General features: G+C 56.0%; 1 protein-coding gene across 8 annotated transcripts in view; it reads right to left on the reverse strand.

The window, feature by feature from the left end:
* Positions 1–1,411: 1,411 nt before the first annotated feature.
* Positions 1,412–18,556, reverse strand: part of TLE3 (TLE family member 3, transcriptional corepressor) — a 54,069-nt gene continuing 36,924 nt past the window's right edge. For 2 of the 8 annotated variants that reach the window (XM_019662384.1, XM_019662380.1), the window contains exons 7-20: positions 17,760–17,964; positions 16,153–16,169; positions 12,385–12,504; positions 11,535–11,585; positions 10,727–10,879; positions 10,146–10,278; positions 9,411–9,595; positions 8,510–8,586; positions 7,472–7,721; positions 6,859–7,106; positions 6,324–6,471; positions 5,419–5,569; positions 4,447–4,523; positions 1,412–3,469 (exon numbers count right to left, since the gene is read on the reverse strand). In XM_019662384.1, coding sequence (XP_019517929.1) covers positions 3,362–3,469; positions 4,447–4,523; positions 5,419–5,569; positions 6,324–6,471; positions 6,859–7,106; positions 7,472–7,721; positions 8,510–8,586; positions 9,411–9,595; positions 10,146–10,278; positions 10,727–10,879; positions 11,535–11,585; positions 12,385–12,504; positions 16,153–16,169; positions 17,760–17,964 — 1,923 coding nt within the window. In that variant the 3' untranslated portion in view covers positions 1,412–3,361. Of the gene's footprint in view, positions 3,470–4,446; positions 4,524–5,418; positions 5,570–6,323; positions 6,472–6,858; positions 7,107–7,471; positions 7,722–8,509; positions 8,587–9,395; positions 9,596–10,136; positions 10,279–10,726; positions 10,880–11,534; positions 11,586–12,384; positions 12,505–16,152; positions 16,170–17,759; positions 17,965–18,556 lie in introns of all 8 variants that reach the window. The other 6 variants (XM_019662382.1, XM_019662378.1, XM_019662383.1 and 3 more) reach the window with 3 other exon arrangements.

The following is an 18,556-nucleotide window of genomic DNA, read 5'->3' on the forward strand; positions in this document are numbered from 1 at the left end:
CTAGGACATTGGTGATCAGAACTGGCAAGAGTCCAGGCACTAGCAGCTGATGTGAAAGGATGTGTCCCCAACACAACTTGCACAGGTCTGTGTTCTCTGCCCACCCCTATGAGCTTCTATGGTAAGGACTGTCTTGGTCACCCCCCCATCCTTGCCGGTGCCCAGGACAGACGTCCAGAGACTGCCTCCCTTCTCAGAGACAGTACTGACACTGGCCTTCACTGCCAGTAGGAAGCACTCCCTGGTACAAGTTTTCCTCTTCCTCCCATGGGGGCCTCCAAGCTTCCATTCCAACCCTATCTTGGCACCAGTGGGCAAACCCCAGGTTAAGTGCAGTCCTGGCCACATAGCATTTCCCAGCCAGAGCCTGCCATCTGGCCCTCTAGGCCTCTGCGGCTATGTGTGGACCTGAACAAATGAGAAAAGTGTGGTCCCAAGGGGTGCCGTTTTACTAAAATGTCCAGCAACCGACAGAGCTGTAAAGATAAACTGCAACCTCAGAATCAGTGTGCCTCCCACCTGCCTGAAGCATCTCTTCCATAAGCCTGAGAGGACATCCCTTCTCCAACTAAATGACCTATGTGGGCAGTTTGTCTTTTCCAGGTCTAGAATTAAGGCTGCTTTATTTTATCACTCCTTTAAAAAAAAAAAAGTGTTCTTTTTTCTTGTATGAAATGACAGCAGGCAATTGTTTGTGCTGATTTGACTTTGACAAAATAAGGATTTGGAAACCATGTTGGAACCTAATTCTAGGAGAGACTTCTCCGATGGGGACATGAAATCCAAGAGTCTGGGAAGGGGCCCAGCCCTGCCCTGCCTCCCTGGGGGCACTGACCTACACATCTTGTCCTGCCCCTGGTGCAAACCCCTCCTCCTGAGGCCTTTAAGACACACCCTTGTGTCCTACAGATAGAACCCCACCTCCCTCCCCACCCCACCATCTAAATCGGTTCTTAAAAAATGTGGTGCAGATTTTCAGGGTCCAGATGTTCATACTTAGCAATTTCACTTGTTCACATTTTCTTTCCCCAAAAAGTTTTGCACTGACAGCTGCACAAGACTTTGGAGTTAACCTGTAGCCCTGGCCTCAGGGGACTCTCTTGCCCATCTGGCCTGAAGGACTCCCAGCTCCCACCCCACCGCTCCTTGGGGCTTAGACTGAAGGAGCTTAGACTAAGGCGGCCACATTGGATGTGTCATGTAAACACCGCCCTCCTTCACTGTCCAGCACAAACTGGGGGCAGCAGCAGGGGCAGTGTGGGAAGTGCTTTGAAATGAGAGGAGCTCATGTTTACGACGACAAAGGAAATCACCCAGGATCCAGGACTGGAGGGTAACAGTGGCCCCAGCTCTGTTCTTGGCGAGGTCTGACAATCTGTGGGAAGAGGCAATTAAAACGCAACAATCAAGCCAACTTTTAAATAGTAACTTTTAAAAATATAAAAACAGCTCATTACAATGACTTTTCATTTTCTTTTTTCTTCAGGAATCAACCTTCTTCTACCCTTGCCCTCCCTTGTGGCTACAGCCTTAACAAGAGTGGCAGATGAACAAGAGAGAGAGAGAGAGAGAGAGAGAGAGAGAGAGAGAGAGAGAGAGAGAGAGAGAGAGAGACACCAGCCAGCCTCTCCCTCATCCTCAGAAAGGTACAGGAGCCTGGCTAGTCTTCGTTGCCTCTGCGTCACGTCGGGGGGGCTGCTGGCCCTGGAGCAGGATTGCTGAAGATGGGTAGTTTTCACTGGAGCCCCTTTTTCACCAGACGGTATCACACATTATAAAATAAGCCATAAAAATGCAGTATAAAAATTATCTTCCATATGCTACATCCATGGAGAGCCCACCACCAGGACTCACAACGGTCTTTAACTTTTCCTTAAAAGAAGAAGAAGAAAAAAAAAAGACCGAAAGGAAAGGAAAAACAAAACAAAACAAAACAAAAACACCCAAATCCTAATACCTCAGAACATTTTGGTACCAAAAAGTGGTACCTGCAGGTGACAATCTCCTACTTGTAACCTGTTTGGGCTCAAGAGAGACTGAAAGCTGTAAGAAGTCACCACAGTGTGCCAGGAGAGGTGCCCCCATGCCCACCCCACACCCCAGTCCCTGCTGCCCTGCCAGGGTGGGGTGGGGGGAGATGACTCTTTCAGACTCAATCCTGAAGGTGAAATACATGTTCCTCTCTGCAGAGTGAGGAAGGGGTCACAGGCAGAAAAGGGGAGAAGGCATTTTATAAAAGGACATCACTTCTCATTCTTTTTATTCCAATTTAAAAAGAAAAGAAAGAAAAAAAAGCACCCACATCAGTTGCTATTTTTCTCTGGTAGCTCCCTGAGCTGAACTGCTATGCTTTCCTCTAACTTTCTGTCCTTTTTAGGTTGTGTCTGCAGATTAAGAAGAGCCGGAAAGAGAGTTCCTCTGAACTCCATTTCTCAACATGATAACCGAGTATGCACCAAAGAGAGACCGAGTCCAGGACGGAGAGAGCGTGAGCAAGTGTCAGACCCCTGAGAGAGGGAGACAGAGGGCAGGAGGCAGACGGCGCGCAGGGGGCCACGCCCGACTCAAGCACTGTCTGTCTGTCAGGCTGTGTGGTGTCGACCTTGACCCGCCTGGGGGTTCCCAAGTGCACACGGAGGGAGGCGCCCTCACTCCAGGGATACCTGATGGTCAGTCTGGTTACAGCGGCAGCTCCCTTTCCTCTCCCCCAGGATTTCTCTCCCCATTCCTCCCCTTCTCCATTTCGCTTCTCCTCCCTACGTCCCCTTCCCAGATAGGAACTTCTGGTAAAAAAAAAAAAAAAAAAAGCCACCACCACGAGTGGATTACAAATACAGCAGGCGAAATACACGGCTAGCGTTTCCGGTGGGAAGGGGCCTCCTCCCCCGCTGACCAGTCCGAGATAGGAGTCTGTTATTTACATTTTTCACAAACTTTGTGCGCTGCACAAGAAAATGAGATCCTCACCCACCCACCCCACCCCAGCAGATATGTGGTCCACTCCAGTGTCCCCGACCCAGGGCAGGCGGACAGGTCAAAAGAAAGGGGAAGGAAAGACAGAGATTCATGAGGGTGTCTGTGGGGAGCTGGAGCCACGAGCCTCCAAATAAATCTATTTGTAGCATCTGCCAGGATGGTGAAGGGGGAGGGGAGAAGAGAGATCCGTCGGGGTCTGAGAGACACATCAATCTGTGCCTGGAGGCGGGACGTGACGGGCGCGCCTTCCCTGCCTGCCGCGCGCAGCCCCAGAACACTCGGCTGCTCGCCGGGCCTCGCCACCCTCGGGGCCCCTCGCTGGGGTCTCCCTGTCACAGACAAGTCTGTTTCTCCCAGAGTTTGACAGCCCTGTTAGAGTCCTTGTTTAGTAGATGACCTCATAAACCGTGGCCTTCTTGTCACCGGAGCCTGTTACAATATATTTGTCATCCGCAGAAATGTCACAACTCAAGACAGACGAGGATTCCTTAGACTGGAGGAAGGGCGGCAGGAGGAAGGCGCGGGGAGAAAAAAGAGACGGGTTATTTCCTGGGTGCTCCACACCGCTGCGGCGCTCTGAATTAAATCCCCCCCCCCCCTACCCCTGGAGCACGCGCACAGCCGGTCGTCAAATGCAGCCCGGGGAAGTGCATGGAGTTCCAGATGCCCCTTCTACTTGCTTTTCCACGTGGAGGAGCTCACTGACAGGGGTCACTGTGATCTTTAAAGCAAGTGGCCAGGATCAAAACACAACGCCTTGGCGTGAGCAGCTGCTCGTCTGGGCTTACAAACTGAGCTGGGAGCAGTCAGCAGGCCAGAGCTAAGGAAAGTGTCAGCCTCGAGTCTGAACCCTACAGCGTCACTAGAGAGACTCTGAAAGTTACATGTGTGACACACCCGGTGCCCGGATACGGAGTGTGGCTTGATGGCTGTGAGAGCACGTGTGTGTGTGTGTGTGTACGGGTGTACACGGCACGTCAGGCCCCAGATCTTGAAAAATCATAAAAAGCATCTTTCCGCTCTCCTGCCTCTTTCTGGACTGCTTTCTCCTGCCCTGCCTCTCTCCTTCCACTGTAGTGTTAAAATGAAACGGGAACTTGCTTGAACATCAGGTAACACGACTCTGAGACAAGCGTCCCTGTTTGCTCCCCTGCCCAGCACACCTCCTGTGAAGCGCTCAGCATACAGGCTGGAGCCAAGCCCATGGTTTTCCTCCTCTTTGCTCTAGAAATCCTACAAGAGCCCTTGCCTAAAAGGCCTCAGCCTGCGGGGTTAGATGCCATTAGCATCAGAGTATGTGTCTCGCTGATGTGCCCAGGTCCTCGCTTCTGGAGAACCCACCTCAGACCCCCATGAGGTAGGTGCTGGGGCTGGAATGTCCTGCTTTGCCTCCTGCTAACCCACCCCCATTGCCTCGGCAAGGCCCTGACAGGGCAGAACCAAGAGGGGCCCACGGAGGACGGCCGGTACCTGAAATATGCTGGCTCCATATGGCGTCCTCCAGGCGTTGAGAAGGTTATCTTTCCCAGTGCTCACAAACCACTTGCCTGCAGGAAGAAGGCAAGGCGCAAAAAAGCATCAGACTGCAGCCTGCCCCCTCTAAAGCAAGGCCTGCCCCAGAGGTGGCCAGCTGCCATAGAAACATGGTGTGAACGCTAATCAGTGCTTAGCCTCCTCTCCGCTTACGAGCAAGACACATAACAGACACACAGACACCCAGTGGCCCCCCATTCTCTGCAATCAAGGGGGAGGGGTGGGTGGGGCTGGGACAGAGAAGGTAGTGTTTGCAGTTCATCGCAGCAATTACATTTCCCCAAAAGGTTCTTTTCAAAGCCACGAAGGTCGACTGCCTGCTCATCTCTACTGGAAGATGGCAGAAGTACTGGAAATGCAACACCCTGAGCCGGCAGACGGCACTGAGGACAGCAGTCAGTGTGCACCCTCACTCTGCCTGGGCTCTGCCTGCATGAACTATGCACCCCAAAGCCATGTGGTGGGTACCGTGCTAGTCCCAGGCCACAGAGAAAGACCCACTGCAGTCAGAGAGGATAAGAGGTGCCTTGGGCTGCACAGCCAGGCAGTGGAGGCACAGACATTCCAGGACAGGGCTCTCGGCTGTCAAAGCCTGTGGTTTTAAGTGCCTGAAGGAGCCGCCTGGAGGAACTGCCCGCGGGGCCAGGAGTGCTGCTTGCTTGTTTGCCCCAGGCCAGCAGAGATTGGCTCTGGCCTGGTGTCAGGAGAACCGGGTACCCTGTGGCAGTAGCTGCATCCGAGGGACAAGGATGGGTAGACAAGGATGGGAGGGACAAGGACGGGAGGACACTGGTTGGGGTCGGGAGGCCTGGCTCCTGTCAGGGCTCTGCTCCTGCTCTGAGCTTTAGACCCCGCATATGCACACAGAGGGAAGGCCAGGCTGCCGGGCTCCCGCTCCCCAGGGCTCACCACAGTAGGCGAACTTGAGGGAGAGCACGCAGCTCTCGTGTAGGTGCAGCTGGTACTTGTCCGGCTTGGTGTGGTGCAGCACCTCCACGTTGCTGCTCTCCATGCCCACAGCCAGCCACTCCCCGGTGGGGCAGTAACCCAGTGAGAAGATCTGTGGGGCGCAAGGGGGATGAGCTCAGCCTCCTCTGCCCTCCAGGGACCTACCACTCGGGGTCCCACCACTCCCTCCCAACTAACCTCCCCACCTGCCACTTGCAAAGCCAAGCTCCCCTCACCCTCAGCCCAACAGGAGTAAGGAATGTCACTTTTCACCCCCATTTTATAGGCGAGGAGGCTGAGGCTTAGAAAGTAAAGTGGGAGAGCCAAGATTCAAACTCAGAGGTGGCACAGGTATTTGACTTTCCAAGCTAATCTCTGTCTCTATGACGTTTGCCTTACCTTAAGTAAAAGAGTGAGTAAATACACTAGAATATTAAATATATGACTAAAATATTAAAATGAGGAATAAAAATAACAACAAAAAATCGTAATACCTAGCATTTACAGAATGCCACCTATAAGCCAGATTTATGGCTAAGGCTCTTAGAGGGGCCACTTCAGGTACTCATACCACACCTAGGAGGTAGCTACTATTATTCCCATCCCAGGAGGAGAAGACTGAGGCCAAACTGCTCAATAGTAGAGGAGCTAAGAATCAAATCTGAGCAGATGGGTCAAGTGTGTCCAAGGCCTTGTTGATTCTGTTTCACTGCTGCTTCCTCCAGGAAGCCTCCCCAGACGCCTCAGGTCCATTAGCAATGCCCACCCCTGTGAGAGCCCCTTTACCCCCTGACCACGCACACTGGGCCCCCAGCAGGGAAGGGAACTGGCTCACTGGGGAAGGGAGGAGAGTTTCCGAGGCTCACCTGGGAGGTAAAGTCATGCTGCTGCAGCTGCCGGCCCTCCCGCAGGTCCCAGGAGCGCACAGTGTTGTCCAGGCCCCCGGTCCACAGCTTGGTGCCATCGTGGGAGATGTCTATGCAGCTGGCCCCATCCGTGTGGCCCTGGAACTGCCTATGAAGGCCAAGCAGGGAGGAAGTATGAGCCCAGGGGAACCACTGACTGCCAAGCCAGCAGCCTCTGACCACATGAGGACACTAAGGCCCAGACACGTGTGTACCACGTGCCCATGGTCCTTTAGTAAGCCTGTAGCACAGCCAGGCCTGGCCCCTCCCCTCCATGCAAGTGTCTTGTTCAGGGACAGATGCATAACATGGGACCTCCCTAGGGGGACACTTGTGCCTCCTCGATGTGCATTTAGTCCCTTTCCTTACCCTGCATGCCTAGGGGCTGAGCCATGTATCTTACTCCGAGGGAGGTGCTACACTGTACCCATCCCACACAGGGGAAACTGAGACGCAGGGTCAGGTGACTCGTACAAGGTCTCTCCCGCGGCCTCACCTGACGAGCGTCTGGTTGTGCAGGTCCCACACGGCGATGTTGCCGTCGCTGCAGCAGGAAAAGCAGACTTTGGCGTCGGGGCTGATGGCAAGGGCATAGCAGGCGGGGGCTGAGGACGTCAGCTCGGCCTTGATGCGGGGCGTGGGCGAGGCCAGGTCCCAGATGGTGAGCGTGCTGGCCTCACCGCCTACAATGAGCGTGCGCCCGTCGGGGAGCAGCTTGCAGGAGCGGATGTAGTTGTCCCTGTTCTGGAGGGAGTAAGGGCGGGTGTTCAGTGCTGCCCACTGCCCTCCCAGGAACCAGGAGTCACGTCCAGGGACTCTGACATCCCTGCTTACACCTGCCCTTGTTCCTGGCAGCTGCCAGGCCGGCCCCACTGCTCGTTCACAGCCCTTCAGTCTTTCCTGTGTTTCTTCACAAACCTCAGCAAGTCAGTATCATCTCCACATACACAATACAACCAGGGCCCAGAGAGGTTAGTCCACTGGCCCAAAGTCACCCAGCCAATACAGGGCTGGGCCAGGGCGGGCTGACAGGGCTCCTGCCCTGGCCCAGGCTACCCGACTGTCCCACGACCAGCTCGAGGAGGTGCCCGCGGCCCCGGGATCCTCACCAGGCAGTCCAGCTGGGAGATGGGGCTCTTGCTGCCCGGCTGGCTGATGTCCCAGATCTTCACACAGCCCTTGCCACCTGTGTAGACGTGCCGCGTGGGGTTGCTGATGGTGACAGCACACACCACCTCCCCGTGGCTGAGTGTGTTGATCTGCCGGGCATGCCGTGGGATGCCGGGGCCTGCCAGGGCGTCGTGGGGGAAGGGCACGGGCTGCATCTGCCCATCAGCGCTCACGTGGAAAGAGTACGCTCTGAAAGGGCGAGAACCGTCACTTCTCATGGCCCCCGTCTTCTTCCAGCTCCCACACGTTCTGCCCAGGTCCACCGGCACCACCCCGACTGGCCTCCTTGCCTCCAGCTGCCCCCCAAATCTTAGGGAACCCAGTCACCCCAATCTCTTTGGCCAGGCTCCACTAGGGTGGGGGTGCTTAATATCCCAGCCTTGACTTCTCCTCCTTAAACATCCTTGCTCCAAACCAGGCCGTTAGCCCCACCTGTGCGTTGGGACACCCACTGTAACATCATGTGTGTGAGAACACCATCTGTAACATCTAGCACACCAACCCTGGAAAGGGCCTAGCAAAAAGCCATCCCGTCCTTTTGGAGCCAATGGTATTGTAGCGGGAGGGTTCCACCTGCGTCCCCAAATGAATCACAGGGTACACGTAAGAGACGGGGCGGGAAGTCGGCGTGGCCTGCCTGCAGCTTCTGGCTAATAAGGGTGCCCACAGGGGGGTGTTTCAAGTAAGTAGAACCCAAAGGAGTCCCCAACATCTAGTGTTCCTTCTCTCTCAGAGCCCAGGGATCATACCCTCCAATCCCACTCAGTTCCCCTTTTACAGGGAGCCCAGGGCTGATCAGGTGTGTGGCCAGGTGGCTGTTTCCTGGGGTTGCAGCCTGGCCTAGAAGAACCTCTAAAGGGCCGACACCTTCTCAAGGGGAGGTCCAGCAGGGCAGGGGACGGGGGCTTGGGAGGGTGGGTTGGGTGCTCTCTCCTGCCCACCCCAAGAAGCATGCAGTAAGCACAGCCAGAGCTTACGGTTTTCCGCCAGGAATGGAGGCAAGACTTGAGGGCAGGCCCGTGGTCCGCATCGGGGGGTGAGGGTCAAAACCCACCTGTAAGGCAAGACCAGGCCAGCCCTTAGTGAGGGGTACACCATCTATCCCCCCATCCTGGCCTCCTCCTCCTCGTCTTCTTGGGTCCTGCCCACATAACCCTGCTTCTACAGAGCCTGGGAGACAGCCAAGCAGGGCAGAGCCTACTGTTTCAGAGGAAACGCAGGCCCCTGAGGGCCAAATGCCTTGCCCAGGATGGTGGCAGGGATGGGGTGACAGCCCAGACCTCCCAACTCTGAACCAGTATCCTCTACCCCCACCTCCATTCTCCCCGCTAACAAGGCAAAGCTGGCTCTATCCCCACTTCATTCCCTCAGCAGTGTCCCCATGGGCCTGACATGTGGAGAGGAGGTCAGCCCAGATACAGGAGGTAAAGAGGGAAACTGGCTCCTGAGAAAGGACCCTCTCTCTAGCAACCTAACCCGAACCACTCATCAATACTAATAGACAACGCTTGGTATAACACACAGCCCCATCTGCCAAAATGCTGTCCATGAAGTCACCTGACTCATCTCAGGATCCCATTCCCACGAAGCCCAGAAAGTCAGGGATCAGCCCCGCCTCCCAGGTGGACGTGGGCAGCGAGGGAGTCCACATGACGTGAAGCCATATGGCAGCTAACGGGCGAGCTGCTGATCCCCAACTGTGTGGTTTTCTTGTTTCTAATGAACACTCTACCCCAAAGGCGGCTGCCTGCTCACAACTCGGGGGTCCCCTGTGGTATGCTGGAAGTGCCCCCCAACCTCACCAGCTCCCCACTCCTTGCCAGTCCCCCCTCCCCCGAAAAAGGAGCCAAAAAGTCTACGTACAGCTCCAAAGCTCACCATTGGCGATCGGCCATAGGCGGCGGCGGCGGCGGCGGCGGCCGCGCTCATCTGGGGCGGGATGTTGTGGAGGCCGGCATAGGCGCTGGGGCTGGTGAGGGAGCCGTTCATCTCATGGTGGCTCATCATGGCAAAGGGGGCCGCGTAGGAGCTGGTGATGGAGATGGGCGTGCGCAGGGCCGAGGCTGCAAGGAGGCGGGCATCAGTGGGAGGGCGCCCGCCCGCCCTCCAGGACAGAGCCCAGGCCACCAGGCCAGGTCCCTGCCCAGCAGCAATCCTTTCCGCGTTCCAAAGCTGCCTGCTCCAGGAAGTCCTCCCGGACTGAACACACCTAACTGGGATCTCCAGTTTCATAGTCTAAGAAGGTTTGAGCTAAGAGAAATGCCCACCTTTTTTTTTTATATAGAGCAGGTCACGAAGCCTTAAGAAAGGGTTGTTACGAGCCTTCGAGCTAATAACAGAGGCAGGAACAAACCAGGGGTGTCCTGACTTATCTGACGTTCCCTCCACACGCTTAGCCCAGCAGTGGCTCCAGGAAGCCCTGACATCAGTGCTGAAACACCAGGCATCTATCTCCTCCTCAAACCTGACCAGAAGTCCCTTGAAGGTGGGCCCTGCATGAGCCCCAGCTCTGACATGCTCTCCAGTGCTCTGGCCTATGTGAGCAGCCCCAGCCCAGCCCCGGGCACACCCCATCCCACAACAGCCCGGCCCCGTTGTGCCTACCCATTATACCTATCGGGTCCATGCCCGGAGGTTTGCCTGGCATCGACCGGAGCCCTGGGGTTGTGCTGGTGCCTGGAGTTGGGGCATCGTTCCTCGGAGTTGGCGTGTTGGACTTGAGCCCAGGGGTGGAGGACTTGTCATTCTGAAAAGAGAAGATGCAGAGACCAAGGGGAGCCATGAAGGTTCCACTCTCCCAAGAAGAGCTGGGCCCTCGAAGCGGGCCATGACGCCTAGTGCTGGTCACTACATGGAGCACGGGCCAGCCCCCACCCCAGTTTTGAATCTTCTGCCCAACAGCCCCTCAATTCTTGCCCAACCTTGTTTGGCAGGGACTACAGTGACTGTTCCTATTTTATTCGTGCAGCAACCAAGACTTAGAAGCGTTAACTAGTTAGTACCCAGCCAGTAAGTGGCAAAGCCAGCATCTGAACCTGGGCCGAACCCCAGTCCATGTTCTTTCTACTCCACCCCTCTGCCCTCCAGTTAGCACCACTGCAGCTGCAGTCCCTTTTCCAGAACCATTTCCTTCCACCCCCACCCTCCCCAGCCCTCTCCTAGCCTCTGCAGCGCCAAGGGCAGGCCCCACATACATGACCAAGGTCTTTGGTCTTGGAGGAAGGTGTGCTGCTGGAGGAGGCCACTGAGGCAGGGCTGGTGGGGGCATCCTTTTTCAGGCCACGGGCCTTGTCCAGCCCATTTTCAGGAGGAGAGTGTGCCGGGCTGACCCGGGGCGTCGCTGGGTCCTAAAAACACAAGTGATGCAGAGATGTACTCATAGCAACAACCAGCGTCGTCCTTCCTGCTCTGGGATGGAAAGGAAGTGGGACCGGTACTAGGGGAAGGAGCTTGGCTGGAAGAGACTGGGACCCCAAAGTGGGGGTGGCTAGCTCTTAATCATCTAGTCTGATCCTTTCATCCCCCAAAATGGGGAGACTGGGGCCTGGGGTGACTGGCCCAAGATCACACACGAGTTCACGATGCATATCTGGGCAGCTAGGCCTCTTGGCATCAGGCAGGTCTGTTCCGGCTTCTCCTTCCCTACCGAGGCTGACCCGGGTGGCTCACAACCCCCACCTCCAGACCCCGCGGTGGGGGGCAGAACATAGCTGACCTGGAGGACCACAGGGACCAAGAGCTGGCCCTACCCTGGGATTTCTGCAGAACTGTCCTAGGAATGCCTCCCTCCCTCAGTACCCACGCATGCCCAGATACCGTGTGGCAAAGCCCTGCCCTGCTCTCCCAACCAGCCTGATGCCCCAGCTCTGGCGGCCTCACTGCCCTGCTCAGGCTGCCAGCAATGTGCGTGCAGCAGCCAACACATGACAGCTCCCACCTGGTGGGGGACACTCCCAAACCTCCTCAAAGCGAGAGCCGCCCTGCAACCTGGCCTGCCCTTACCTCATTGGAAACGTCTACCACCAGGTCGTCACTCTTGTCACCATCACTGTCCTGCAATTGAGAGGAGCCTGTAAGAGGCCACACCCTCCCCACCAAAGACTGCACACAAACCACCCCCACCCTGCTTCCACCAGCCAGGATCTGAACCCCGGGCTGGACCCCGAGGTCCATGCGCTCTCCTCTCTGCCCCCCTCCCCAAAGTTGGCTACCCCCCTCGGCTGCTTCCCAGCCCAGGCCCCAGCTCCAGGGTCACTGGCAGCCTCACCTGCCCTGTTGTATTTCTAAGCCCCTTTAACTTGTCTCTGGAGCCTGACACCTCTTTCCAGGGGGGTTTATATTTGCCATCATTGACAAGGAAGTGAAATAGTCTCACTTCACCATTTCCACACTCTGTGTGGGAGGGGAGATTAGCCTCGTCGCCCAGAAATGCAGCTGAGCTTCAGCTGCGCAACGTGTCCAAAGCCACAGAGCAGCCATGTAGCTGAAAGGGGCCTGGGGCAAGACCACCAGGGCCCAGCACAGCATCACTCTTCCGTCTGTCCCAGCGCTCACCCCTGCAGTCTGCAGAGCAGACACCATGACCACACTGCAGGGACCAAGTGTGGGGTGCCAGGGACGATCCCCTGGAGCAGACTGGGCATTCTGGGAGGGCCGTGACAGCAGCCCGGGGTGGTTGGCCTATCCACGGGAGGTGCCCCCAATTCTCCCCAGACGCCCCTGCTTGTGGGGCCGCCTCTCCTGCCCCCACCTTTCTCTCTGACTCACTGACAACTCAGGTCCTGTGGGTTCTCCCACTCCCCAGCCCACCCAACACAAACCCCAGCGATGCCCACCATGCCCTCAGACATACATATCGGCTCAGGCTGTCCTTCTCCTCAGCCTTCCGCTTCTTGGCTTCCATGTTGTAGTCTGCAGAGCCCCGGTGCTTCTCACTGGCCCGGAGGCTTTCCGAGGGCGACACTGAGTTATTCTGGAAGCAAGAAGGACTCAGCGTGAACATTTCACATACGTAGTCATAGCTAAGTGCGGTGACTCTGGAGGTTGGCAGAGGTATCCGGAGTGTTCTACAGGTCACGGCTCCATCGGCATCTCACCAGGGAAAGCCTTCCCAACTCCCTAGTCTAGGTCCCCCTGGGAGAGACCCTGAGAGCATCCCAATTCTCTTCTGTAGCAAAGCTGCTGCTGCTAAATAATTAACCTTGTAATGAGCTGTCTGCCTTCTGGCCTGTGAGACTGTATACTCCATGAGGGTGGGGGCAGGGAGGGTCACATCTGCCTCCTTCACCCCCATCTCGTGCCTGTCATACGTATTTGCTCCAAGAAGAGATAAGCAGAATTTGCGCTGAGCCTTGAAAGGTGGATCTGGGCCAACAAACTGGGACCATGTGTGATACTTCATCTGCTGACGCCCACAGGAATGGGGGGGCTGACAGGGAAGGAGAACAGCAGGTTGCCCCCAGGCCTTCCACGGGGAGGTGGCAACCTGGCATTTTGTATGATGCCCGATCAATCCACTGCGTGGCCTCCAGCCACTTCAGAGAAATACCAGGTTATAAACAGACAGAAAATACAATGTTATGAAGCCCTTCTCTCTGAAAGGCAGGGAAAAGGCACACGGGCAGGGACAACCCTCCCTGTTCCTGTCAGCATGGGAAAGAGGTTGAGAAGTGTGCCCAAGGCCTTCCAGAAGGAGGCAACATGAACAAAGCCCAAGTTACTCAGGCCTGGAAGAGCCTAATGAGTTCTTCCTTCAGCTGTAAAGCAAGTGAGGACAGGAACAGTTTGGAATTCCAGGCCTGGGGAGAGGGAAGATGGGGAGAGGGAAGATTTGCTGCCAACCACCAAGGCAGCAAAAGCCTCACAGGCAGCCTGGGAAGGCTGCTCGCTGTCCTGAAGGGGAAGACAGCCACCCACCGAGGAGGAAACGCGGGCTCCAGGTGGTGTCGGTGGCTGTCAGCACCGGGCTCGGGAGCAGGACATGCACCTGCCAGCAAACCTCTGTGCCCAGAGAATGACGTCAGAACCAGTGCCCCTCAGGGGCTGCTAGGGTTTGCTCCTAAGCGCCAAGCCTTCACCCTCCCTCACCCCCTCACCACCCACCTGTTCTGAGCACCTGCCCTGCACTGGGCCTGGGGGTGGGGGGGGTAACAGGGTGGAGGAGGAACAGGCACAGCCCTGCCCTCCAGGAGCTTCCAGTCCACCCAGGGGGAAGGGGAAGGCTTGCAAGGTCCCCATGAATGCCGAGGTGCATGGCGAGGCCACATGGGGAGGCAGAGGGGCGTCTGCTCCAAAGAGGGCATCCAAAGGCAGGTTGGACGCGCCTGCATCTCCCTTCTCCCCGCTTTCCCGGCGGCCAGTGCCAGAGGCTGGGGTGAGCGGTGCGGGAACCAGCCACAGAACTCAATTTCCTTCGCTAAGCCAGTTTCTGGGCAGCCCTTCCCTGCCAAGTTTCTGCCTGAAGCAAATTAAAATGGCAGAGTTATCAAGCCTTGAAGAAAAAAATGGAGGTTATAATGGAACTGCAGCTCAGCCTTCCCTACAGCCGCGCAAGAGCGGCGGCGACGCGCACACAGCCGCAATTCAATTAGCTGCTGCTGCTGCTGCTGCTGCTTTGAGCGCCGGCAGAAAAATCCCCATCATTTCATTTCCTTTCCTCCGACGGCGGCCACCCTGTGCTAAGCAGAAACGCTTCCAGCCCCCGTCCTCTCGGGCCGGCGGGAGGGAGGCGAGGGCGCACGACTGCTCATGTTTCTCCTCGCGACCCAGAGCCGGCTCGGGGAACAGCGAGCCCTTTCTTCTCATGCAGTCAGGCTGAAAACCCTCGCTGCTCCCAGAGTCATGTCAGGCATTTAGCGGCATCGATCCAGCCCGCCTCTGGCTGGCGGGCAGCCAAAAAACTAAGTATTTTTTATTGCTTCGGCTAGGCAAGGAAATATGAATGAAGCTACCTCTAATTGGACTCCAGACTAACCCCTCTGGGACAGCTTCCAGCCCGTCCAGCCGTCCCCCCTCCCACCCCGACACAGCCCTGTCCTTCCGGCCCTGGGCCACATCTGTTGACAACCTGGTTTCCAAAGGGCTGATGACTTCAGTCTACACCCCTCCAACACAATCACCACATGTGCAGAGCCCTACTGCCTCTCCTGAGCGGCTCAGCCAGCCCCAGGATAGCAGCCTGACTCCTGCCCCTGGACTCTCCCGGGGCCAGAGCCTGCCCCCCTGCTCTGTGAGTCTGATGTGCACGGACGTCAGCGAGCGTCGTAGAGAGAAGAGTTCAGCTCTTGGGGGTTCCCCGTGGTTTCTTTTAACAGAAAGCTTTCATACACGAGGGCACAGAGCCAACAGCCAAGAGCAATGAGGGTGACGGCGATGTGAAGACAGGGAGGGTGATGGGCTTCACACAGCCACGTTGCCCTGCAGCAGGCCTGATAACAGGGTCCTCTCCCGGATCCTGGGTCCTGTTCACAGGGGGTCTCCCTAACTAAGCTGGGAGGCTGACTGGGCGGGAAGATGCCCGTGTTAGACATAAAGAAACTGAGGCTCAGCGAGGCCAAGAGAGCTACCCAACGTCCCATGAGGCTAGGACCAGACCTAGGCCTTGAGGCGTCCAGTCCAGCCTCCTCCTATTAAGGTAAACCATAAACCACCTCTCCAAAAATGCCCCTTTTTAGGGATCAACACTCAAGCCAGAACAAGGATTTTCAGCTCCACTTATTCCTCTTATGTACCTAGCCAGTCCGGGGCCCAAATGTGGCCCTGGATTTCTGAGCACGTAGGCACATCGAGAAGGGACACGAACATGCCAAAGGGAGGTTTAAAAAGTCAGCCTGGGCAGGGGGCTGGGAAGGGAAGGTGGTTCGGGATGGAGCAGCTGAAGCTGCTATCTGGATGGTTAACTGCCTGACCTTCCAAGTCCTACTTAACACGAGGTAATAACCAAAGCCATCCTAACAGATTAGATGGCCCCAGATACAAGGACGGAGATGAGGAATAAAATAGCTTTGCTAATCGCTGGAGGATTTTTTTTATCCAGACTCCACTGCGCTTATTCAGAAGGCTTATTCACTTGAAACAGAACCTCTGAGCCTTGGTGTGATCAGAAAGATTTACAACAAATCTCAGAGCTGGCAGACATGCAGGCAGCCTGGCCTGAACGCTTGCTAGCACTTTCTTAAACCAAGTTCAAGCCCAGAACAGGGAGAAACCCCAGGCGTTTGGAGGAAATGAGGAGGATGCGGGATCATATAGGGGGCAGCCAACTGCGGGGGAAGGGAGGCACCCTGGCCCAGGATGCGGGACCCCTGGGTCCTCAGCCCTGGGTTCAGCCCGGAGACTCCCCAGACCCTCTAGGAGGACCCAGGGCTGGCCAGCTGACCTTTCCGCTTAATCACGTCTCCTACAAAAGGGAGTTAGAGCTCACTTAGCCCAAGCTCTTCATTTGACAAATGACAGGCCTAAAGCCTAGAGAGATGATGGCTTCCCCAACTGAAGGTCATTTTCAACAGCGGACAACAACTCCTATTTCATGACAATACCACCATCCCACAGAAGTCACATGGTTCCCTCCTCCCAGCACCCCAAACACACCCCCCATAAGTTCCAGAGTTCTGACACTTACCGCACTGGATTCTCTCTCTTTGGGAACCGAAGGCCAGGAGAAGAGGAGGGTCAGAGGCCCCAAGACAAAAAGACAAAAAAGAAAGAAAACACGTCAGTCTAATCCAGCTGGCTTTTATGCTCCGCTAGTCCACGGGTTTGCAAAACGGCAGCAGCCTGGCTTCACTGTGGGTCATCCAAGGCAGAGGGCTCTGGGGGACATTTCTCAGTTTGGAAATGAACTGCCCCATTTCCAACGCTTCTCCCAGCCACCAGTCCTTGGTGGGGCGGCCTGGGGGCTGGCTCTCTCGGGCATGCCAAGAAAGGCACCAAGAAAGGCACCAAGAAAGGCACCAAGGTCAGCAGTTTTGAAGCCATAAGCTTGGGAAGGCTCATACAATGCAAAATATCCATAGGATCTGGGACTAAGAACATGATTGCCTTAAAAAAAAAGAAATTGTGGGAGTGGTGTGTGTTGTTGTTTAATTAACACGGTTTTCTGCGTCTCTGCCAAGAAGCCCCTGGAAGCTGACTCCTCTGACTGTTTGCCCAGCCAGGCGCGAGCGCCCTGACTCTGTCTGCTGTGAGGAGGCCCTCGCCCTGTGCAGAGGGGACCGTCCCACAGCAGGGACAGAAATTGAAGTCTCTGGTTCCCACAACCTGCTATTGCTCCGTGGCCCCAGCCAGGGCAGAAGCGTGACACTCCAGGCCCAGGGTACCCAAGAATGTGGTGCCCAGGGGGCTCAGAAGGCTCTGGCCATGTGCCCCGGTAAATATCTAAGGGCAAATCAAATCATCATGCTGTATACCTTAAATTTACATCATGTTATATGTCAATTACATCTCAACAAAGCTGGGGAAAATTACCTAAGGGCAGACCACACGAAGTGGCAGTTTTTGGAAAGGGTCTGCCAGGAAGCCAGGCCCTTCCCTTTCCCAATGAATCCGAGCCCATCTGAGGGCTTACTCAGTGCAGCTTCTTGGGTCCGTCTCCCCGCCCCCCACCTCCGTAAGAGCTGGGGGGGGGGCAGTTCTCATTCCAATCAACCCCCTGCAGCAGTGTGATCACTATCTCTACTTAAAGACAACTAACAGTCTTTACCATTTCCAAGGCCCCTGCATTGGTGAGACACATATGCTAAGTTAAACACCCAGGAACTTGGCCCCTGTCCTCCGAGGACTAAAGATCTTGGTGAGGACAAAACAGTGTCCAGGGATAGGATACATGAGGACAATAACAAAGGGCTTGGTCTTGGGGCCCCGCCTCTTAAACTCTTACAGGAATTTGGAAAAGGCCCCAGCCTGGCCAGGAAAGCATCTTAACGGTGTGAGACTGGGGCTGGGCCATAAGGATGGGAGGGTGTAGCTGGAAGACAGGGCGGTACTCCAAGATGCAAGGGCAGCATGTCTGCCAGGGTAGAGAATCTGGGTGTACGTCAGGGATGGGGGTGTAGGCATGGGGGGACGGGGCTCTGGTTTCCATGCACTGGGAATTCAAGCGAAGGATCCGGATCTTTTGCTAACTCCTGATCCTAGGGTGACAGCATTTGCTGTGTCCTTCACAGTGGGGCGTAAGGGACCCCTGCCTCCAGCCCAGCTCTGCCCTCCACCCCGAGCCCCAGGCCGCACCTCTGTGGTCCAGCTCATGGTGGTTCTTCTCATCCTTCACCGTCAGGTGGGCCTGGCTGCCCAGGGCACCGAGCGCTAGCAGCCCCGAGCTGTTCCCCGTCACTGGGGGGATCCCTGGAGGCTGGAGGCCTGACGGGTGGGGTGGCAACTGGACCGGGGGGCCGTGCGTGGCGTGGGAGAGGTGCTGCGCCTGGAGCTGCTGTTGCTGCAATGAAGTTGGGGGTGAGCACGGCAGAGCGGGAGGGGCAGGGGAGGTCATAGGCCACCCTCTCGCTCTGTCACGGGGCGGCAGGGGACAAACGTCTCCACAACCTTTGTTCCCCAGCTCAGTCCACATGCTGTCTCCCTGAAGGAAGTCTGTTAATGGACCGCAATTTAGATACAAGATTTATGTTTTCAAACACTCCGCCCGCCCACCCACCCAATTCAGGATAGAATGTCCTCATGTATGTTTCAAAGCCCAAGATAAATAAAGCATGCATTTAACAACTACACATTATGCAGTGCATCAATAAAATGGGTCAATTTTCTGGAAGAAAACAAAACAAAACAAAAAACTACACAGTCATCAGGGCTCCCGCTCAGTGGAGGGATCCGTTTCTAAGCTCCTAGCAGTCCACGTTTCTTTGCTCATGCTTACATGCCTTCGACGTTAGCAGCCAGTGTCCCCCACTCTGAGCCCATATCTGGGAAGGCTCCCTAACGCTGAGGAACTACAGGCCTGCGGAGCTGGGGTAGACCACAGCAGCCAAACCCCAACATCGAGAGGAGCATGGGGGCAGTGAAGTGAGAGCTAA

Source organism: Hipposideros armiger, unplaced genomic scaffold, assembly GCF_001890085.2.
Source record: "Hipposideros armiger isolate ML-2016 unplaced genomic scaffold, ASM189008v1 scaffold_373, whole genome shotgun sequence".
NCBI lineage: Eukaryota > Metazoa > Chordata > Mammalia > Chiroptera > Hipposideridae > Hipposideros > Hipposideros armiger.